The 22494-nt window shown below is 48.3% G+C and overlaps 8 protein-coding genes across 8 annotated transcripts; 3 read left to right on the top strand and 5 right to left on the bottom strand.

The window, feature by feature from the left end:
• Positions 1–229: 229 nt before the first annotated feature.
• Positions 230–3998, bottom strand: LY89DRAFT_733231 (NAD(P)-binding protein; the record flags this gene model as incomplete). The annotated part of the gene is made up of 6 exons (XM_018219777.1): positions 230–2081; positions 2824–2891; positions 2958–3463; positions 3520–3571; positions 3625–3762; positions 3819–3998. The coding sequence occupies 6 exons, from the start codon at positions 3996–3998 to the stop codon at positions 230–232; spliced, it is 2796 nt and encodes a 931-aa protein (XP_018071732.1).
• Positions 3999–4470: 472 nt separating this feature from the next.
• LY89DRAFT_781590 (uncharacterized protein) lies at positions 4471–10612 on the bottom strand. The gene is made up of 4 exons (XM_018222493.1): positions 10156–10612; positions 8605–10052; positions 8455–8558; positions 4471–8407 (listed from the first exon to the last, which is right to left on the bottom strand). The coding sequence occupies exons 1-4, from the start codon at positions 10208–10210 to the stop codon at positions 4873–4875; spliced, it is 5142 nt and encodes a 1713-aa protein (XP_018071731.1). The 5' UTR covers positions 10211–10612; the 3' UTR covers positions 4471–4872.
• A 57-nt stretch (positions 10613–10669) lies between these two features.
• Positions 10670–11275, top strand: LY89DRAFT_733229 (uncharacterized protein; the record flags this gene model as incomplete). Its single annotated transcript, XM_018219776.1, has 1 exon — positions 10670–11275. One exon carries the CDS (start codon positions 10670–10672, stop codon positions 11273–11275), a length of 606 nt encoding a protein of 201 aa, XP_018071730.1.
• Positions 11276–12258: 983 nt separating this feature from the next.
• LY89DRAFT_684436 (uncharacterized protein) lies at positions 12259–12991 on the bottom strand. The gene is made up of 2 exons (XM_018214876.1): positions 12716–12991; positions 12259–12662 (listed from the first exon to the last, which is right to left on the bottom strand). Exons 1-2 carry the CDS (start codon positions 12912–12914, stop codon positions 12439–12441), a joined length of 423 nt encoding a protein of 140 aa, XP_018071729.1. The 5' UTR covers positions 12915–12991; the 3' UTR covers positions 12259–12438.
• Positions 12992–13398: 407 nt separating this feature from the next.
• LY89DRAFT_781587 (periodic tryptophan protein-like protein 2) lies at positions 13399–16365 on the bottom strand. Its single transcript, XM_018222492.1, has 3 exons — positions 16268–16365; positions 16102–16214; positions 13399–16050 (listed from the first exon to the last, which is right to left on the bottom strand). The coding sequence occupies exons 1-3, from the start codon at positions 16283–16285 to the stop codon at positions 13503–13505; spliced, it is 2679 nt and encodes an 892-aa protein (XP_018071728.1). The 5' UTR covers positions 16286–16365; the 3' UTR covers positions 13399–13502.
• A 127-nt stretch (positions 16366–16492) lies between these two features.
• Positions 16493–18223, top strand: LY89DRAFT_52258 (cell division control protein 12). Its single transcript, XM_018208084.1, has 6 exons — positions 16493–16638; positions 16731–16770; positions 16895–16947; positions 16999–17113; positions 17163–17473; positions 17526–18223. Exons 1-6 carry the CDS (start codon positions 16579–16581, stop codon positions 18102–18104), a joined length of 1158 nt encoding a protein of 385 aa, XP_018071727.1. The 5' UTR covers positions 16493–16578; the 3' UTR covers positions 18105–18223.
• Positions 18224–18573: 350 nt separating this feature from the next.
• LY89DRAFT_644812 (putative pyruvate dehydrogenase kinase) lies at positions 18574–20095 on the bottom strand (the record flags this gene model as incomplete). Its single annotated transcript, XM_018211846.1, has 4 exons — positions 18574–19392; positions 19443–19725; positions 19775–19894; positions 19941–20095. 4 exons carry the CDS (start codon positions 20093–20095, stop codon positions 18574–18576), a joined length of 1377 nt encoding a protein of 458 aa, XP_018071726.1.
• Positions 20096–20628: 533 nt separating this feature from the next.
• On the top strand, positions 20629–21825 carry LY89DRAFT_584514 (CRAL/TRIO domain-containing protein; the record flags this gene model as incomplete). Its single annotated transcript, XM_018209268.1, has 2 exons — positions 20629–21278; positions 21330–21825. 2 exons carry the CDS (start codon positions 20629–20631, stop codon positions 21823–21825), a joined length of 1146 nt encoding a protein of 381 aa, XP_018071725.1.
• Between the last annotated feature and the right edge of the window lie 669 nt (positions 21826–22494).

The raw sequence follows: 22494 nt of genomic DNA, 5'->3' as shown, positions 1-22494 counted from the left end.
CCCCTCGTGGACAGTGCGGAATTTAATCATGCCAGAACGATGCAGGAATAGACAATTCCTCCAATTGGTTATCGTAGAGGGAATCGAGAATCGCCATGGATTCCCCAAACGTAGAGCGAGTCTACGACATCACTTAAGGCGAAGCGTCAGCTTTTGAGGGCTTGAGAACAGAGCTCATCGCCATCCCACCACACATATCAACTCAAAGCCCAAAGCCCTACCCAATCCTTTATCGTTTAATCCCAACAACGACCAAATTCCTAGGACTAAGCTGATAATCAAAAACAGCTTCAACCCAACAATCCTCCACAGCGTCACTATGCTCCCTCAAGAACAACCACCGATCAACCACAATCAGACTCTCCACCACACCAGCGCTGAAAGCCATCAGAGACCACGTAACGCTCAACTCCTTCTTCAAGCCTTCATACCGCCTCGAATACTCGTCGATTTCCTCGTCCGTCATATCGGCCATCTTTTCCCCAACCATCTTACTGCGCTCAGGATCTGCATTCAACTTCTCTAGTGCACCACGAACGTAATTTCGAAAAGAGCCATAGCAGCCTTTTCGTAATGATCCGATTATGACCGGTTCCGTGCTCTCCAATCCACTGCCGTCTTCAGTATCGTCCTCTTGCTTCATCTTTGAAACCACACCTCGATCGAGGAATACTTTCTGCAATAAAGCACGATAGAAATGCCTCGTAAAGAACGCGTCACTTTCTTTCTCCGTCCAGTTTTGTGGTGCTTGAACAGCCATCATTCGAGCAGTGATGTTTAGTCTGACTCCGTCGCCATTATAGGTTGAGACTCGTCTGCTCATGGGAAAGCCGTGGGGATCGCAGGCTGCGGCTTCTTTCGTCAATCGAGGTGCGTTTATAGCACGTTGATTGGGACGTAATCTGGGAAGCTTGTACGTTGGAGGTCCGAGTCGTTCGGTCATGAGGTTGTAACAACAGCCTACGATCGCAATGGCCTTGACTGATGGGTTGAGGAGGAGAGAGCGGATGCCATGATGAGATAGATTACCACAAGAGTGTATGGATATCGCCATAAGTCGTGTATCTTCAGTCTTCGATATCTCATCAATAATCTCAGGTAGCTGTGTCTTTTCGGGGTCGCCGTTGACGACCTGAAGATTGCCTACAGGAGCGGCAATCTTCATCTGCTCGATTTGCTCCACGACATTTGAAAGATCTCCGTCTTGAACAACGTGCTCAACATACTGAATATACCCCTTCCCATCAGCAGGTGTGTAAATCGTAGCAAGATCCCTACTAGGCCTCATATCAACAGCATCCGGGTCAGTAGGCGGCTTCTGCGGCTTTGCATTCCTGCGCAAAGCCTTTTCTTTCAGCTTGTCCTGCGGAGTAATGCTGTCCTGCTGCAATCTATACAGCTTCTTGTTTCTCATAACTTTCTCTCGCTCAGCAACACCAGCAAGAACATCCATACTCTTCGCTCCATTGATATTCAGCTCCTTGCTCTCGACGGCAACAATATGTTTATTGTACGGCGGACTAGCCAATGTACGACCAAGATAATTTTGCCCACTGCCAAAATCCACAAAATGAGTAATCTCCTTCCCAGAGCGTGAGGACACATCATCCGCGACCCGGACGACATAGTTGGCGAAATTGCCCACCTCGTGAATCTTTTTCGGGATCATGCCCACTGCAATATGTCGTGGTAACTTAGTGCCTTTTCCTTGCTTCGATGACACATTCCTTTGAAGTGAGTACTTTCGAATCTCTCTAATGTATTTGAGGAGGCTCTCAGGAGGAGAGTCATCTCGAGGCTGGTTCAAATCGTCTCGCATCAAGAAGTCGAGCAGGTCCATTGACTCACGTGCCATGAGCCAGTCTCGCCATTCTTCTGGGATAGCGGTATGGTAAAGACTTGGCTCTCGAGTGAAAAAGTCTAGGATATGGACGCCGCCGCAAAGAGTCTGGAAAACAGTGGATGCGCCGCAGTATAGGAGTAAAGAGTCAACGTAGTCATCTACACTCTCAAATTCCGCAGAAAATGGAAGTGGGGTTGGAGGAGCCATAACACTTCGGATCGTGGAAATTTGGTGGATACTGCGTCGAGTATCAGTGCGAGCGATCCGTAATGTCGTGCGAAAGAGAAAAGAAGCCCTCATGCCATTTCATGCTGCTGTGTTGATGACAAGTTCATTTCTTCAATTTTTTTCTGAAGATGAGTTTAGCGACAGCAAAAGCGGCACGGTGTTCTTCTCAGAGCAGCATCCAGGAGGGCTGTAGACTTGAAAGTTGAGAGAGAGGAGCTTTCTTGAGCAATGCCCAAATCAGTGAGGAAAAAAGTTAGGCCGGCGCTAAACCTTATTTTTGTTTTGTTGCACATCGCAGAAATCAAGCTCCACAACGATGGTCTTCTCTCAAATTTCCAAATGTTAAGCAGTCAGGAAAGTTTGGCGCTAAGGATTTCTCGGCCAATCATATCACAGCACTTTTTTGTATGCGGTTTCGTTGGCAAAGAGATTTTGGGTGAATGCGACGTGCAACAAAACACTCGATTAAGGTTGGACCAATCAAAGAGCTGGGATGTTCCTGTGCATATTATGCTTCACTGATCCAAGACTCGAATGAGAATATTTGCGGATTCTGCTGGATGATTGCAGCAAAATACATAACAATGCTCAAAACAGAAATAGATATTTCAAGTTCTTGGTACGTTCGTGTGATCAGATTATCCTTGAAATGAGCTTTTCAATTCCAGAATCAGATTTATTCAATATAAATGTCACCAAATCTCCGTCCCTCTTTCAACTACCAAATTAGATGCACCCCACCTCACTTTCACTTCATAGCAACAACCTCCTTGCTCCCCGCAACCCATTCTTCGAACGTCTCCAGCTTCTCCGTCAATATCTATTCAAAGTCAGTCAATCACTCTCCCTACCAATTCCAAAAGAAACAAGAAATCCAACAACTCACCCCATGATCCCTCTCAACCCCCTCTCCCCCAAAGAACCCCCACTCCTCAATAAACCCAATATTAGCCACCATATCATCCCTCAAGAACGCCGGCCACCCCTTCTCCTCCAACAACTTCCTATACTCCCCTTCCGTAACCTGCTCAGCCCTCACATCAAGCCCTCCCACCTTCCTCAACACCTCCGCCGTTTCCTCAACGGTATATTCGCGTTCGCCAGCCAGGATCTGGCGGCCGAGCATCGAATCCCGGTTTAAGAGGATCGACTTAACGTACTTGCCTACGTCGACGGAGCACGAGATTAGGGGCCAGGTGGAGGTAGTTGGCGTGGGCAGTTTGAGGGTGTGGGAATGGGGTATGCCGGGGAGGGGCGTCAGCAAGAGGAGGGTGTAGTGCATGAAGATGCCGAGGAGGAGGAATGTGGATGGGATGCCGATCGATTTCATGTATTCTTCGACGGTGGCTTTGCTGTCGAAGTGGAGGACGCCTGTGTTAGTGCCATTTGTGACTTCAACTTTGGTTAGCAGAGTCGGGTGCTTTTGGGAGAGTGGTGTAAGTACTTACTTTTGGTGACGTTGGGGAGAGAACTCCAGATGAGATGTTGGACGTTAAGTTCCTGTTCCATGGCAATCAGCTTGACTTTTGACCTCAGTCAATAATTCTGCTCACCTTGCAAACGTCAGCTATATTTTTTCCCTGCTGAATCTCTCGCTCCTTATCCAACACCTCCTGCCAATTCGTGACAGCGAACACAGCATACGCATCCTTAATCGCTGCTCTCAAAGATTCTTTATCTTCGAGATCACCCTTTCATGTACTCATTAGCCGTTTCCCCAAAAGAAATAACAGGAGGAAGAACAAACCTTGACCATCTGAACCCCTTTCGCTGTCCAAGTAGCCGCAGACGCTTTACTGGGATCCCTGGTGATACCCCGGAGCTTAAATTGTTCGGAAAGCACAGAGTCCTTCAAAACGGTGGTAAGTACCGATCCGCCTTGGTTACCTGTTGCCCCGAAGACGACGAGGAGTTTCTTGGATGCCATGTGGAGATAATGGTTTCGTTCTTGAAGATTGAATGTGAATGAAGTGCGATCTGGGCTGAAGAACAAACCTCATCTCGTGGAAAAGTCCACACCTTATATACATACTCACATCCAGGTCCTCGATCAAGAACCAAGCTCTATTACTCCATCTCTTCTCCACAAATACAGCCAAGACTCTCCCCGAGGCGGCCATACAATTGAACCGAGAACGCCACAGCCGTTTTTAGTGGGGGCGCCACCACTCATGCGGCTTACATCAAACGAGAATCTGCTTCGGCATCTCTATTTAACTTCGAGAAGGAAAGATGTCATTGGTCCTTGGACAAGAATGATGCATAGTGGGGAGAGAACTATGAGAGGAGTGCTGACAAAAGATGGGCTCATGCGGAGCTGGAACGGGACCCGTTTCCGCCTCGTAGATCTTCGAGCTCACGACTCCCCATCAAGATTAGAGAGTTTAAAATTTGGAAGTGAAGAAACAATTCATCATTCATACGCCTATATCCCAAAGTTCCGTTTCCCTATCATCAATCGTTCCCAGAACGAGTTTCTGTCGAAAAGTTTTCTATGTATATACCAAAGCAAGCACGCGAAAAACACAAGCACAAGAAGCAAAAAACGTCCGCTAAATGCAACAATTCATTTCTTCGTCTCGAAACCAGAATGACAGCGACAATGCAATGCAATCCAACACCAGGTATCTCTGTATACTAATCTCTCAATCCAAGCAAGTCCAAACAAGAAAAAGAAAGAACCACCCAACCCATATCTATCTTGTTTCTGCTTTTAAAGGTATAATGTAATGGACTTTACATATATGCAAGAATGTGCAACCACAACAACAAAAAAACGTAAAGAGTATACAATCCCCTCTCTAAGGAATAGCATTCAACTCCTCTCTCTGCGTCATGAATTTCTTCGCCACTTCGTCACCTCCTACAGCTGAGAGTTCCATCCAGTGATAGGCAATACACATGGTCGCCGGATCACTCCTCTCTCTGTCTCGCTCTTCCTTGACTGTACCTCCGCCACCATGAGAATCGAGAGTCTTGAATGTCTCTCGAGGTTTGGAAAGCGGAGCTGTGACGCGCTCCACTAATTCGGGATGTGTGAGGTAGAAGATAGCCAGTTCACGTTCGGCAACCGGGTCGCCTTCTTTGGCGGTTATGGTCCACATCTTGGCTGCGTCTTGCATGCTATATTTCATGATTTCGCCATTGGCAGTGGTTGGTGGTATGGCATCCGAATTGGCTGATACGTTGCTTTTGCGTGTCTGAGTGTAGTGGACTACCACCTCGTCGGCAATCTCAATCAAAGTGCGACAGACGTCTTGCTTCAATCCCAATGCCGCGAGTCCTGCGTCCCAGAAAGCTTTGCCACGCTCTGTTTTATCGAGAATCGCAGCTGGGACAAAAGATGCAATGAATTGAAGATCACGGAACAGAGTTTTCGGTCTAATCTCTGCGTCGCGGAAGAGATCTTGTAGCACATCAACGATCATGTCCGTACTTGCTGGAGTTGGCGCAATACTCGATCGATCACTGGTGCGATGAGATGGGGACATGTTGTCTGTTTGGCCGAGAGTTTGTGATCGTCGTTCTTTGCAGTTATCGATGGCTTCTTCCAAATTTTTTGCTCTCGGAGTCGTCGCAGCGTTATCTGGGGGGCCAAACGCATTGATGTGTTGGATTTCAGGTGATTGCGGAGCCGCTGTCAATGTATCTTGTCGAATCCGAGGTCGTCGAGGAGGTGAGGGAGAGAGGTATGCGATGATGAGATGCTCCAATTCAAACAGCGCATTTAGCTTGGCGTAAGGATTTGGGTGTACTGAGAACATTCTAAGCAGGCGCTGGAATGCTTTTCTATACGGGAAATCTGGCGAGTCAAGCTCCTTCGAGGAGACATTCTTCCGAGTTCCAACCGGAATGTGCTCATTGTTAGAAGAACTACCAGTTGCTGAGTGTACATCAGCATTGCTGTGGTCTGTGGATCGAGAATTTGAGGAGGGTCCTCTCTCCATGCGTTGCGCAAGAGATTCTGCGCTTTCTGGAGGTACATCTGTATTGTGGGCGCCTCGGAGATCTCTAAAACTCTTCTTTTTCTCCAGAGTCCGCTTCCTCGTTTTACGTCGTACTCTTCTCTCCGCACGTTCCTTTCTCTCGATGCAGTCCTGTCCAAGGTCTCCGGAAAACCAAGAGTCTGTCTCACTTCCCTTGGCGAACACAAGAGTGCCAAGATCACTGATAAGCAGACTGGTCAAGGTTTGCTTCAGTTCCGACAGGAATCGTTGCTTGGCTTGACCTGCTCGTTCTGATGAGATAACTGTTTCGTTGGTTGAAGATGAGGTGCCCGGTCGATGACTGCTGATACTGGTCGTTGGTGACTGAGCTCGTGTCTGGAAGGGCGACCAGAAGGTTGTAGCCGAATCATTTGTCAAGACTGGGCTAGCCATTCCAAAGTAATCTTGAGAATCCATCAAATCACCTGTTGTGCTCAGTCGAGACATGCTATATCTACCGGAATCGAAACTTTGCTGCGAGTTGTTTCTAGCAGACATGGTTCGGAGATCTCGCAGACCAGGACGAAAGTCGGCACTTCGAAGACCTCTGCGCCCGCCTTCTTCGCTGCCGTCATCGCCAGAAATACTCAGGGATCCTAAGCCGTTCAGGAACAGGTCCCCCTTTTGTCGTCCACTGTCGAGAATTCGTTTGTCTCGATGGTAAAGCTCAGTTGACCATAACACAGGAGCTTCCATGACATTCTCCCCAACTAACTTGTTGATGCAAGTTTCGATTTCCAAGCAGAACCGATGAATGCGCTCCTCCCCTTTGCAAAAGTTTTCGATGCCAAACTGTCCTAACCAGCGCAACGTCTTTTCGGACTGTTCGTCTGACAACTTGTTAGGCCCACCTTGCTCGTCCATAGCAGCCATCATATCCATCACCTGAGCCTCCGTCTTCAAGAGAAAGTTGTTCGGGGTAGGTTTTGAGATGTTCCGGGGTCGAGCTGCCGAAGGTGGCAACAATGCCGTCTTCTTGGGCGATGCCATACATTTCAAAGCAATAGCAATGTTCCGTGTGCCTTCGTAAGCTGCGGAATTTCGTACATCTGTGACATACCACATCTTATCTCGGAGGGCCTTCAATCGCTTCATCATGGACTCGATAGTGACATCGTGACGTTCCTGAGATTGCTTAAGCCATACCAGCCAGGCGTCGTATTCTTCAATGGCACTGGTGGAACGTCGGATTAGATCTCGTGGGCCTCGCGAGAATATACTCAAGAGAGACGCGAAACCATCTTTTTTGAGAGAGGGCGAAGAAAGCTGATGCAATTGATTCAAAGTCTTCCAGTATAGGTGAGCATTGACAAAGTCAGACTGGGCTTGGCATTGTGCTTCCGCGGCTTCAAGCATGGCAATCAGGACTGCTGGAGCCTCTCGAGTTTGCCTTTCGGTATCAGAATCTTGGCGTTGCTTGGAAGCTTTAGTTTCGACCTGCTTTGATTCCACCTCCGTGGCAGGATCCCTTATGCGATAAGGATTCTTTGACTGGGTCTGGGCTGATGATCCAGGTCGACTCCGAGGCTTCTTCCTGGGACTTTCCATTGCGGATGTCCTGTTACTAAACGTTTTCGATTCTGTTTTCGGATTCAATGACTGCGGAATTTCGTAGTCCATGACCAACTTTAAGATTGAGTCTCTTAGTTGATGATAGTTCTTGTCCAGATCAGGTCGAATATGTGCAGACTCGTCATCGCTATCGCTGCTCGTCGTGAACTCTTCTTCGTCTCCGTCATCATCTGGATCGTGAAGCATCTGTGTGGAAAGCATCTGGCCATCAGGGGACATGAACAAGACAGCCCATTTCTCGGCACATGGATGACATGCGCCTGAAGCTCCGTCATAGCCTAGAGTTTGAGTCATCTCGTAAAGGGCAATGCGAAGCTCATATCCATCATCCTCATAACTGCTGAGGCGCTTATTAGTAGTATCTTCCAAAAGTGGCTCACGAGATGTCGTGAAATCACTGATGATGGAAGAACCGCTATTGCTAATGACAGAGGCATTATCAAAGGCAGTACGAGAAGCAGACATAGGAATAGACTGCGTGATTGTAGACATGCCCGAAACGGATGAGGACGATGAGCGGATTCCACTGAAGCTTGTTTGGTTGGACAGAGATCCAGACATGGGGCGTTTCTCGGGGAATAGACAATTCACCATGGTAATCATATCCGAAGGAGACATGACCAAATACGGATGCACTTCCACGGTTTCTCTCAAAGAAGTGATTGACCTGGCTGGAAGTAATTTTGGTTTGGACCTGGACGGGCGATTAGACCGGAAACGTGCCATGATGTTCTCGATATGGGCCTTGATAGCCAGAGGCGTTGATGCCGTGTCTCTCCTACATAATATTAGCTCAAAGCTAGAAGTGGTTGCGAGATAACTCACCAAAGCATGTCTGCGACTAGTTTCTGGGCCCTCATAACAACCTCTTTCAAGATTTTCTGGCGCCCATACTCCGTGATGTGGTATTCGGCCATCATACCATAGGACTAAAGATGTAAGCGCCTGAGCCTCAAAGCAGACAGGATGATTTACCTCAGGATGGATGATCACACTCAGAAGGAACACAGAAAAGAGCCACTTGGACACAAGAAAGACGCGAGTGGTTCTGTGCAACTTAGGATCCAGTTTCCGCAGGATCGCGTTACCAAGTTCAAGAAGGCCTTCAGGCATTCCTCCGGCTCCTGGATCATCAACAACTCCAAATAGTCCTTCAACAGCGGCGCTGTAAAATTCCTCTGCGGCAATGGAATCCTTTGAATTCCTCGGAATATGAACTCGGCTGCCAGGCTGGTCCTCTTCTCCTAATAGGAAAGCTCCATCCTCAAGGGTTTTCATGAGATACCATTCCATATTACTCCGTCCAGACCAATCCCGCATGGCAGTCCAAACGTTCAAAACGCAACAGATGAATGGATCCGCTCCGGTTTTGCTCTCACTGATAAGTCTGGCACAGGCTGTGGCCCAAATATCGGTCCTTCTCAAATCCTCCACGGAGTCTGGACCGGCGGAATTGGCAAAGCATGTATGTATCAAAGCAGACAGGGGATCATGACGCTGAAAAGAAAGCAAACGTTCAACTGGAGAGGGTATATGCGCGGAGTTCCGAAGATTGCCTGAAAGCTGGCTTTTTGAACGACTATGAAATGGTAACACTGAATTGATCGCTTCCAATCCTTGGTGAAATACAGTCAGAGCGGAAAGCTCTGCGGGAGCAAGACTGCAAATGCGGCTGGCCAAATAATCCGGATTTGTCCGGATCTGGGTCAAAAACTTGAGTAGACTATCACGGGAGCGCTGGGGTATTTCATGCATGAATGTTGATAAAGTGGCAGTATCCTCTCCTCCGTTGGCATTGTCCAAGTCGGGTTCCAAGAGGGCATAACGTCGTGTGGCATCGCATGAGTTCCGGACATCATGGATGGCATTGTACAAGTTGGCAAAGCTCTTCTTCTCATCAGCCCTAAAATTGTCAACCAAAGTACGGTGGGCTAGCTCTCCACATCGTGCCAGACGAGCGGAAAGGGCAGTCGATACAAGAGACCTCTGTAAACGGATACGGGAATGGGTTCGCTTCCGCTCTTGGTACGTAGAAAGTCGGACTAGATGAGCAAGCTCGTCCAATGTGGTAGTGGCTGTGGCTGTGGCAGCCGTGGGGAATTGGGTATTCATGTACTGTGAGACATCTTGCAGCAAAGGAAGTTGCGGTAGCTTTGTAGGAGACACGGGGCTTTCCTGCACATTGTTACTTGGGGCTGCTGCGGCTGGTGGAGCATCTTGTCTGCGAGCTGCAGGAGTAGGAGAGGACTGCCTCGTAGCGCTTCGGGTTCGTTCGCGCTCTACTGGCTTTTCCTTGTATGCTGTGGGAGGTCTGCTCGGGCTGCGGGATTGGTATCGATGGAGTCTGGGGGGCACGATGGAATTCTCGGGAGGGGAAGGAGTGGGATTTCTGGAGGAAAGCTGTGTTATAGTGGGAGAGACAGCTAAAAAGACAAAACATTAGTATATATCATAGTTTGCTGCGCAACGAAACTCAGACAGACTGAAGCAGAAGAGTGGTATAAACAAAGGATAAATCGAACGTACGAGGAGAGGCGTGTGCCGGCCCAGGTAGGGAGAGGGATCGCTGCATTTGTATCATGGCTCCATTTGTAGTAGGCACTAGATGCGATCTCAAGCCTTCCAGCTGAGATGCCAGTGCGTATAGTAAATACAAAGAAGGGGAAAGAGTGTTGAAATCGCGTTTGCCCTCAAAGACGAGGCGGCGATAAGGTAGGAACAGGAGCTGGTGGAGTTGGTGAAGCTTGCTGCTTGCTTGTTGTCTGTGATATGCTCAGCTCCGGGCTGCTGGCTGCTGATTGAATCAGAGTGGGGATGGCGGAGGTCGGGATAAAGACTAGCGTGAGCCGGTGTCTGGTCCTTGTCGTCCTTCAGTCAGCAAACATCAGACACAACATCAACAACAATAGCAGCAATTCCCGGTCGTCCTCCTCGAGATCTGGATGTGAGATATCACGATGAGAAATGCGCGCGACGAGAAGGTTAGGTTGAGAAATGAGAGAAAATCAGCAGGGAGAGACCGATCCCATCAATCTCACCCATGTCTACCATCGCATGGCCTGTGAATCACCACGCTTCGCTGGCAGTCCAGCAACGTAGCCAACCCTGCCCAATGACTGATCACCACCTCAAGCTGCCCGTCGCAGCATTTCACTGGACGCCCATGGATGGCGAAGGGAAGTCTCTCCTGTCTACCAATCCCAACTGCAGCAGAGATGTTCGCAAGAAGACTCGAAGACATCCCTTTTCAGCCTCGTACAGCACTGCGCTGCAGCTAGCAATGGAGGCATCTCCAAGCTTCCCGGGTGCCACTCCCAGAGGCGGCGTTGCGCCAGTCTTCTGCCTTTCCGCCAACCCAGCCAGGGAATGGCCTGCCAGGACTCGAGATGAACGGCTCGTGAAAACGAGGGGCGATCAGATCAGGAGGAGAGTTGGATGGATCATGGAAGAGCGAGATCCGCAAACGTCGTTGCAGTGCAGCTGGACTTGGATCTTACATCTCAGGAAACTCAATCACTACTCAGGGTCCCTCACTCTCATGCCAGATCTGAGGGTGGCAATGGCAACACACACTGGTGTTGTTGTTTGTCTGGCTGGCTGTTCCACAGCGCATACTTCCAGCAGTCATAGCCAAAAGGGCAAATAACGGTACAGTGCGCCATCAATTTGCAGCAGACATCTGTCATCCAGTGTCTCATCTCGGCCATCAACTGTATCCTAAGATGATGCGCTGGTCGCAGCGCCGGTCGCATACAGGATCGATACCACGGAACCCCTTCGCCTCCACCAGTCACTTATTCTCCTTGGTGGACTAGAATCGTTAAGCCGGCACTCGCATGAAGATGCAGTATGTGTTGGCATACCTTAGTGTCAAGGTGTGCCTAGGTGTGCCTTATTTCGATTTGATACAATCTCCTCTCCTGCAGCTTGTTCCAAAATTGTTTTGGCTACTTGTACAACTACATAGTCTTGAGTTGCTTGTCAGTGCGAGGCTCAAAAGGGATGTACCTTATCACATCACATGGTGTTTCACGTGATATCAATCCGTTCTGTTTTGTGTTGTTGGCTTATCATGTTTGAAGTACAACTATAATAGTTAGACGGTGCTTCCTGTATCTGTGCCTAATATTGACTGAGTTATTCTGCTTTGCATCTTACTGCGCACGTGGTATTGTTCAACTCGTTGAAAGTTGAATGCCAACACCAATGCGCTTCATGGCCGAGTGTATGCCGTTAAAGTGTAATTAGCCATTATGGTAAGACTCAAAACGCCTTGAAGCTTGCAAAGTTGGAATATCCTTCAAACAGCCAGCAAAATATGTACGGTCCCAATTTACGACCTCAATCTACCAGTCTCCTACCCACCAGCAACCGACTTCACAAACTGCGTCCACAGCGCACTGAATCCATCATACTCCACTGTTGTGATATCAATACCACCGACACCGTCGCTCTTCAACTCGTTGACTATTGTCGCTTGTTCCGTCGCCGTACCATTGAAATCATGGAGTATATACATCGATTGCTTCAGATACTGGCTAGGGACAGATGTCACAGCGGAAGTGGTAAATGATGAAGCGTAGTCTTCGAAGACAACGATATATGTTGCAAGACTAAAGTATTGGTCTGCCGGTACGGTACCAGGGTTGAAGATGATTGTTGGTAATGACCTGAAAGCACGAGTCAATATTTCTTCTTTTGTTCTCCTTGCTTTTCTGTCTTTCTCTGCCTCCCTCCCTCGTCTCGTCTCACTCCAAGCCACTCATCTCAATGCCACAGAACTCACACCTTTCCAAGAGAAAAGAGGACTTACAAAGACTCGGCATAACTCGCAGCGCTCTCCATATACTGATACGAAGCCTCTGAATACGTATCCGGCGCCTCATCAAAGAAAATTCCCGCCACGGCAATATCCGCATCCTCGTACTTCGACCAATTCTCGTACTGCGCTATCTCGCTCTCAACTACCGTCAGATTCCGAGTCGCGTACGAAGTGTGCACATAACCAAGGAGATTGGCATTGGGATATGAATCTATTCATCATCAAATCTTTCCTTTTTTTCAAATGGGAAATGGAAACACGAACTCAATTCCGCAATCCCAGCAATGAAGTTCGAATCAGGGTAAACCGTGCTGCCTGGCCCGGAATCGGGGTTGATGATCACATCGAAGGTCACGCTGGGGTAACTGGATAGACTGGTATACAGCGGTTGCCAGGCCCCGGGGTCGGGATAGAAATACAGCGGGAAGAGGATGTGTGGGAGGAGGGTTGTGAGGGCTACCATTTTGACGAGTTGATTTGCTATTAACTCGAGTCAAGTCGGGTTAGAGATATATAAATCCTTAGCTAGCTAGCTCTATGTATGAGATCTTTAATATTCGGAAATGATATAATGGTTTCAAATTCCAATGTCTCGTGCACCTACCTCCCATTGTGGTCCCTGAAAAGGAAGGAAGGAAACTCGAAACTGTATGTAGGTAACGTTCAAAAAACATCGTTACTCGCGAGCACAAAATCCTACCGACATACTTATCCGAAAGAGGAAAGTCATACAAGGATACCGGCCGGGGAGGTGTGTCTGCTGGTGGCGGATACGGCAGTCATCCTTTGGAATCTGGCTTTCGAGGTGGTGGTGCGAAAGGGAATGTGGTAGTTGGCAAAAGTGGGGGCGATCGGAAATTTAGGGGGAGGCGTATTGTTACACGGAGATTTTGTGGAGGGGTAGGGCTGAGGTGATAGATCTTTTATGTGGGGTTATGTTTATTTACAGTACGGTTGCAAGTGATTTTGGGGGAGATGAAGTGTTGTGTTTGTTTCGACAATACAGCGTTCTAGATAATTCCGGCCCACAGTGATGTTCATAATTCGTAACTCAATCCAACCCAATCCATTCTCCATCCTCGTCTTCTTCTTCGCCATCTACATCCATAACACGAACCTCGCCATTCTCAAGAGTCTTCAACCCGGACTGAGGAGTATCAATCGGCTGACTGAGTAAATAATCGATCATGAAACAATTTTCATCCGCCAATTTCGTCAACTCTTCCCTGATCCTGCCCACACTTCGAATGACAACTCTGAGCTCGGCATCCATCGCGCCTCTATTATCGCGGATCCACTGTCCGTGAGAATCAAAGATGGCCTGGATCCAGAGAAGACAGAATTCGAGATGTGGCGACTCTTCTGCTTGCCTGCCGACGAAGCGGATTAAGCGCTGGAGATAGACGACCGGCATGTCTTTGATGACGAGACTGATGCTGGTGTGAGGTACGGCTTCGAAGACTTGCTGGATTAATGTCGCTTCGTTGAGGCGGAAGGCCATGACTAGGGCTTTTAGATAGTCTTTTTCTTGGTGCAGGACGTGGAGGGTTGATGCTGGAGTTACGGCCAGGTCGAGATCGATAGGGTCGAATAATGGCATGGTGTCTAGACTGTAGATGAGGAGGCCTTCTGTTGATGCGGCGCAGAATGATCTTCCGGCTGGGGAGAAAGAGACGCCTGATACTCGTACTTCTGGCATACGTTTCCGTACTGATGGATCGCCGCCTCGAGTCGAGCCTGGGAGTGTGCGGTCGATTCGGTCTTCTAGATCAGACGCCTCTCCTTGCTCGTCTATAAGTCCTAGTGGTCCAGCTTCGGTCAAGAGCTTGCTGTTCAAGAATTCTTGTGTGCCAGACAACGACAAGTTGATGCTGACAGTAAATTTCTTCAGTAGCACTTGCGAGTCCACCGAGTATAAACAGATGTACTTGCTATTGCCAGCAGCCAGCAAGCAAGTGCCATCTGCACTGTATCTAATGGTACTGAAAGCCTTTGTCCCAGCAGCATTGGCAGCAGTTCGGCGATCAGTGATCTTACGGCCACCAGATACATCTCGTCGACCATCTACACCAGCTTGTTGTTCTGCCTCAGAGACAGACCAGAAGGTCAATTGGCCATCCAGTGTAGAGACTGCTAACTGTCTGGAGTCGGGACTAAACGCGACATCCAATACATCTGCTTGTAACTGAAGTGGTTCACTGGTCTGTGTCCTGTCAAAGATGGGCCAGATCCGTACTGTGTGATCCCAGCTTCCACTAATCACCACACCTCCGTTGGGAGCGAAGGCTAGTGATGAGACAGGTCCTTCATGGCCTGACAGTCGATCTAGTAATTGACCAGTTTGTACTGACCAGATGTGAATATCGAAAGAGTCTAAGGATCCAGCACAGACTACTTCTCCACTCGGGTCCACTGCCAATGAAGAGAAAGATAATCGAGTGGGAGCAGTAAAGGTCCTGAAATTTCTGTATCGGATCAAATCCCATGCGCGGATAGATCCATCCAAACTTGCTGTAAAGAGAACATTCCCTCTCTTCGCAAACTCGCATGCTGTGACACCGCTAATATGCTCCGTGAATGTCACAATACAAAAGCCTGAATTGACGTCCCAAACCTTAATCTTGCCGTCATCAGCGGTCGTAACTATCTTCTGACCGTCCGGCGAGTAGACCAAGGAGTTCATGGAATCGAAGTGGCCTTGTTGCTTGAGGATATATGACTCTGATTGCCATTCCCAAACAAGTAATTGTCCTAACTTGGACGCTCCAAAGGCAAGCCATTCGCCAGTCTTATTGATAGTGACAAAGTCAATATCATTTTGAGAGATACTGAGGGAATGGATCATATTGAATTCTGGCATCTCGTACAACCCAAAGACTCCATCTGAGAATCCGGCAACCAACAGGTTTGAAGCCGCATGGTATGCGACGCAATTAACCTTTGTATTATTTCTCAGAAAGTAATGTCTCTTGGCTATCCGCCATCGTGTGTGTTTGTCGTCGTCTGTGTCCATCTCGTCCTCATCTTCCTCCTGTTCTGGAGCATTTGGATGTCGCAAGTATTTCCACTCGAAAACAGCACCATCTTTACTGATCGTGTAAATGGTCTCCTGGTCTTCGGAGAAGCAGGCGCACAAAACGCCCTCGCGGTGACCAGATAGCGTTGTTGGTACAAATCCTTTCTCCGGGTCCAGACTCCAAATTCGGGCCGTTAAGTCTTTAGCAGCACTGAGGAAGAATCTCGAATCGCTTGACCATTCTATGCTCTGCACTGTATCATAGTGACCCGCATATACTCGATGTCTTATGAAAGGCGCAAATTCCAGCTCTCCATCGACGTTCTGATCTGGTGTTGACGGTGTATGCCATACTTCAATATGCCTTCCAACTCCAACAGCAAAATGGCGTCCAGAAGGTGAAAATGCGAGTGTGGACACGGGCGACTTGAATGAGAAATGGTGAAGCGCAATTCTTCTTGGAACATTCGTCAAGATTCCTCGACCATCTTCGTCGATCGATAGCAGCAGGTTTCCCCGAGGCGTAAGACCTAATCGTGTGATGTTCTTTCGATGCGCAAATGGTAAGGTATGCGATTTGTTGCTATTGATTGATCAGATCCATAAAATATTATTCAGTAAAACCAAAACTAACTTTACCAAATCGAAGATTGTTACTCTATTCCCGACTGGTGAAAATAAAAGAGAGCCATCAGGACTAAATAAAAGATTTCCCTGGCTGTAAACAGTCCCGAGAAGGTTGGAGAACTGTTGCATGGTTAATATGGTAGACTGGGGGTCAGGTCGTTATGATGATATACCTTAAACTCCGTCTTCATTGTCACCGAAGAATTTGAAAGAGCATTTCAAATGTCTTGAAAAGTGTAGAACTTCTAACAAATCTCGAATTTTGCTGGATATCTACCTAGGAATTTTTTGGTATCAAAATTCGATTTTCCATGACGGCGTCGGATAAACTCAAGTGCCGAAGCAGCTAATGCATGCTAGTGCGGTCTGGGGTCTTTTTGAAGTCTAATTATTTCAGGGGAAGAGCGCACGACTTCACTCTGTACACCGCAATCTCGCGACTCTCCCAACATCACAACCTCAACAGCACCGAACACAATCAATCATGGCGCCTCCTACCACCGAATCTCCATCTCCAATCGGAATTGCCAACCTCCCGAATCAAGTACGTCGTTGTCTGGACTCGCGCCACGGATTCAAGATCCCCTCTCGCGAGCTCAAGATATTCTCGTGCATTTCCATACTGACCTTTCGCAGAGACACAAGATCGTTGCTAAGAGAGGTGCCAGTTTCACTAGTAAGTTATTCTCTTCTTTATCTCTCAGGCATGATGACCTTCGATTCGTTGGGAGCCTTTTTAGGGTCGAACCAATCCCCAGACTCTTCCACAATCTATGAAAACACTTGCTGATAATTTATAGTTATGGTTGCAGGAGAATCAGGTCTGGGAAAGTCGACTTTTATCAATACACTCGTTTGTTTTTCTATCCATTGTATACATCCCAAGTTCTAAAATTCGTGCCAGTTCTCCACCACGATCAAAAACTACGCAGACCACAAACGAAGGCATACAAAGCAAGTCGACAAGACCGTCGAAATCGAGATCACAAAGGCGGAGTTGGAGGAGAAGTTTTTCAAGGGTATGAAATACATGTCGTGGTTTAAAATTGCGGTTCTGACATTCATCAGTTCGCTTGACGGTTATCGACACACCTGGCTTTGGCGACTATGTCAACAACCGAGACTCATGGATGCCAATTATCGAGTTCTTGGATGACCAGCATGAGTCCTATATGTTGCAAGAGCAACAACCCCGCCGTGGCGATAAGATTGATCTTCGTGTCCACGCCTGCTTGTACTTCATCAGACCTACTGGCCACACCTTGAAGCCGTTGGACATTGAGGTCATGAAGAGACTGAGCTCAAGAGTCAACTTGATCCCAGTCGTTGCTAAAGCAGATACCCTCAGCCCAGCTGATTTAGCTCGATTCAAGTCAAGAGTATGTGATCGTGTGACGTCTAACATATACTAAAAATGCTAATTGCGAATAGATCCGGTCCGTCATTGAGGCACAAGGTATTAAGATTTATACCCCACCTATCGAGGAAGATGATGAGGCTGCTGCTCAACATGCCCGAAGCTTGATGGCCGCTATGCCCTTTGCTGTCATTGGCTCTGAGAAAGATGTCAAGACTAGCGATGGTCGCATTGTCAAAGGTCGCCAGTACTCATGGGGTGTCGCTGAGGTCGAGAACGAGGACCACTGCGATTTCAAGAAGTTGCGCTCGATCTTGATCCGAACCCACATGCTGGATCTCATCCACACCACCGAGGAAGCCCACTACGAAGCTTACCGTGCCCAACAAATGGAAACGCGCAAGTTCGGCGAGGCCAGACCAAGAAAGCTCGACAATCCCAAGTTCAAGGAAGAGGAAGAGAGTCTGCGAAAGAGATTCACGGAGCAGGTCAAGATCGAAGAGCACCGATTCAGACAATGGGAGCAGAAGCTCATCAGCGAGCGCGATCGTCTCAACAAGGATTTGGAGAGCACGCACGCCGCTATCAAGTCCCTGGAGCAAGAACTCGAGCAGATGCAAGGAAATGCTGTCCGCTCCCACGGCCGTCGTTGAGCCTTTTTTGTCTTTCCCTTTCGATTCACATATTCCCCCGGTGGAGTCAAGACGGATGGACAAAAAGTTCGAGATGTGGACTGGCTGTGTTGTATGCAAGCAGGTCATTGGCAACACTATTTTCTCCTTTTTCCTCTTCTTCGATTGCAGCTGTGGTTGGAAGCTGCTTAATTCTAGGTAGCTGCGGGCTTCTTTCTTCACTATGGTAGCTTAGCCACGATGTAATTCATGCTTCTCTATGCTTCCATTGTCTTTGGCCGTGATTCGACATGCAGCGTCTTTCCTCTCTCCTGAACTCCTCCGCCCTGTCCTCGTAGTTTATGTAGTATCTATTCCCATCTCAGCCGTAGCTCAAAGACTGGATATTTCTCATGAATCGTTATTCGAGTATATATACCGCTCACAACGCAATGCAGTACCGCTCACAAAGGTAACCCAATCCCATTCCATGCCATGCAATCAAATAAAATCAAACAGCATCCATACTAGCCCGCATAGTCAACTGCTCATTCTTATTCCCCAACTTACTGATCTGCAAGAACGCATCAACGCCATACCCCTCCAGACTATGCAACTCCAGACTCCCGGCCCAGTACTCGGCGTACACCCGACTTAGCGGGAGACCCATGCCCAACCGCAGATTCGGCGGACGACTGCTAAGTGTTGAGAGGGAGGAGTCATGGGCTTTTTCGCCTTCTGTTTTAGGTGCTTCTTTTTTGGAGGTCGAGAGACCGGGTGGAAGGTCGTTTGATACCCTGAGTTCTTGTAAAGTAGCGGCCATCTTGGGTACGCCTCGCAGGTTCTCTAGTCGTTGATCGCTGCGCGGTCCTTTGCTGAAGCTCCAGATGTGCGGGAGCACGTCGCGGGGTATCCCGCCTCCTTGGTCGCTAACGCGGATGATGACATGTTGGGCGGCTTCACAGACTGTTACTTCGATGGGGGGCGGGGAGGGCGTTTGGCGCTCGACGATGGCTTGGATGCTGTTGCGGAGGAGCTCGCCGATTATGTATTCGAGGTGGGAGAGGATGTAGGGGAATGTGGCGGAGGTGTGGCCCGAGAGGGAGATGGTGGGGAGGGAGACGGTGGGTCCGTAGGCGGCGGCGCAGAGGGATGTTACGGCGTCGCCGCAGCGGCGGACTACTTCTCCTGCGTTGCAGCGGAGGAAGACTTCTCCGACGAATTCGGTGCTAGGATCCAGAGTGCTGGTTGTGGAGGGGAAGTGCCAGGGTGAGTTGAATGTTTCGGTCAGAGCGAGGTGTTGCTCTGCTATGACTCGGCGGGAGATACGCTGGGTTTTGTTAGAGAGCGTGTATGTAAAGGAAAATAAGGAGTATATACTGATCTGAGGATAGTGTTCATGAATTTATCCATATCTTCTGGTCTCATGAGGTCTCGACATTCGAGGATGCCCATAGCCAGCTTGGGAATCACGGTTAAGTGTTCCTGTAACGTCTGGGCTATCTTCTTGCAGAAGCTCTCGTTGTCTTCTAGTGTCTTGATCTCTCTAACTCGACGTAGGGATTCAAAGGCCTTGTAGTAGAGTTCGTAGACTTGGCTTATGTGTGGATTCGTTACTACAACGTATGGAAGTGTCTGCATATCTCGGATTCGATGTGCCAATCTGTGGAATGTTAGACCTGTGTTCAGAATACCAAACAGAGTATCTATACCGTGTGGGAAGCTCTGTTCGCACATAGTTCGCAGAGCTTATCAAACGAGCTTCAGTCAAGGAGCGGCCAAAGACCATAAGCTGTCGAAGACTAATCGGACGAGCTTCCCTTCCAACCCACCTATGGCTATTAGCAATTGACAACGCTTGGATTACATGAAGCTCACTCATCCAAAGTCGAAGCTGGTCTCCATGGCGGCGCATTCCCGAACTGTCGTACATATGAGGTAGGTGCAGAGTTATATCGCTGCAGCGGGCGATGCCCAACTCTGCTCGTCAACCTGAAGATCTTTGAGCCATTCTGCGAGCAGGATCGCAGCATTCTTGCGATTCCATGTGAGTGTGAGGAAGTTCGTGAAGCTGGCTAGAAGGTGTAACAGTGGATTGGGAAAGAGTAGAGGCGTTCACCGAGTCGTGTGTCTTGTTCAGAAGCTGTGGTACATTGTATGCACCTCTTTGTCACAGTCAATCTTGGCCCCGCTATCGGTGACCCCTGCTGCAAGGGTCTGGCAGGAAAAAGCAAGCTGAGACTCAGAGGATTTTGAAGATACAGTTATTAATTCACATGTGCGAGAAATTTGAGAGAATTGAAGGTTTACATTTCAACGAATTACGAACATTGAGTGAAAAGTATGTTTGTCGGCTGGAAGTTCTGGTGTTGATGAGCACGTGTGGATTAATTGGCAAGCCTCTTCAAATCGAGACATTCAGTCTAAGATTGATTAAATAAAGTGGACCACTTCCGTCCGTTTCACGAATAGCTTCAAATCCACGTGGAGCCAGAGATTTAATTCTACACATCATCAAAGGAGTCCTCAAAAAGTCATCAAAATGAGCGCCGAAGCATCAGCAGCAATGGCCACAGCTACAGAGCCAGTTCCCGGAGCGGAAGAGAAGAAGATCGAAGCTTCTGAAGCTCCATCTCAAGTTGAAAAGCCGGAAACTAGTGAGACAGCTCCCGCGTCCGTTCCCGCGGTCGAAGAAAAGAAAGTCGAAGCAGAACCAACTCCAAAGCCAGAAACTTCAGATGGACCAGTTGTAGTTCCACCTCCGGCTTCAGCGGTTCCAGCTTCGACAACCCCGGAGAAGAAGGCTGTTGCATTCGATGGATCAGCAGAGGAAAAGAGCTCAACTCCAACCACTCCTCTTCAGAAGCTCTTTGCTGAGCTACCTGCCATCATCAAAGAGGCTGATTATGGCGAAATGTGGGAAGTTGAACTGCTGGATGCTGATGTACCTACCTCTATTGTACTTGAGAAATTCCTCAGAGCCAATACCAAGGATATTGCCAAGGCCAAGGCTCAGCTGATTGAGGCTCTGAAATGGAGAAAGACAATGCAACCTAAGAAGCTTTTGGAGACTGTCGAATTCGATTCTGAGAAGTTTGGAGGCCTCGGATATGTCACTGTGTATCGAAAGACCGAATCTCATCCAAAGGAGATCGTGACCTGGAACATCTATGGGTCCGTCAAGGATAAACAGGCAACGTTCGGCAATGTGGAAGAGTGAGTTCTTTATTCTACATCTGAAGGAGCTCTCAAGGCTGACCGTTCTAGATTCGTAAAGTGGCGAGCAGCTCTCATGGAGCTTTCCGTCAAGGAGCTTGATCTTGCTTCAGCTACTGTGCCAATCCCCGCTGCTGGCGTCGATCCGTATCGAATGGTGCAGGTACACGATTACAATAACGTTTCCTTCCTCCGTATGGACCCTTCCGTCAAAGCTGCCTCCAAAGAAACCATCCAGGTTTTCAGTATGGCTTACCCCGAGCTGCTGAAAGAGAAATTCTTTGTCAATGTGCCGGTAGTCATGGGTTGGGTCTTTGCCGCTATGAAACTATTCCTCAGCCCAGAGACCGTCAAGAAGTTCCATCCTTTGTCGTACGGCAGCAGTTTGGCTGGAGAACTAAAGGGCTGGGGCCAGGAACTCCCTACCGCTTATGGTGGTAAGGGTAAAGATATTCAGGAGGGCTTGACCGTGAAGTATGGAACTTCCTCTGGTACAGCCATTGAAGATGCACCTCCAGCTGCCACTGAGACTACTGAGAAGAAGTAAAAAGCGAGAAGATTAAGACATGCATTTGGGTGGTGGTGGAAAATCCTGTATAGCTTTGTTCTGTTTGGCGTCCAAGATATCCCCCTCCTTTGCGTTTCGTCCCTGCTGGTTGAGGACTTTGCTTCCGCATAATACCATTTGAGCCAACAGCTTTTGTCAGTCCTTACCTTGTTGATTATTAGAAATCGAGGACGCCCACTATTTGGCATGTGTTCTTATTGATAGCATTGCCTCAGACCCATCTAGACTCATCGCCACGTGAAGGCTTCTCAAAGTCATTGTGCGGTGTCTGTGATACGTGATTTGACAGGCCGTGAGGTAGGTGAAATAGGAGAAGGAAAACATAGTCTGTTAAAGATTACTACCATTCCATCGTTCCGGTATTAATACAGGCTATACGTCATCACTCTAAAGATAGCCATTGGAAATGTGTTTGCCATGAGTCTGAATGCGGTATACAATAAATGATAGGAAGATGATGCAGCCGCACGTCGCTATCACATCTCATATCAGAATCAGTTGCCTCGTCTGAAGCGTACCATGAAAATGCGGGTTACGGTCGCCCGCATCGTCAGCCTTGCCATACCTAAATCCCTTGCCCAGACTTGGCTCTGAAGGCTGTCGAGGTCTCTATTGCCATTCACTGCAAACATTTTAAATGATTCATTA

This window comes from Mollisia scopiformis (assembly GCF_001500285.1).
Source record: "Mollisia scopiformis unplaced genomic scaffold LY89scaffold_11, whole genome shotgun sequence".
NCBI lineage: Eukaryota > Fungi > Ascomycota > Leotiomycetes > Helotiales > Mollisiaceae > Mollisia > Mollisia scopiformis.
This window is presented reverse-complemented; position numbering and strand designations above follow the sequence as displayed.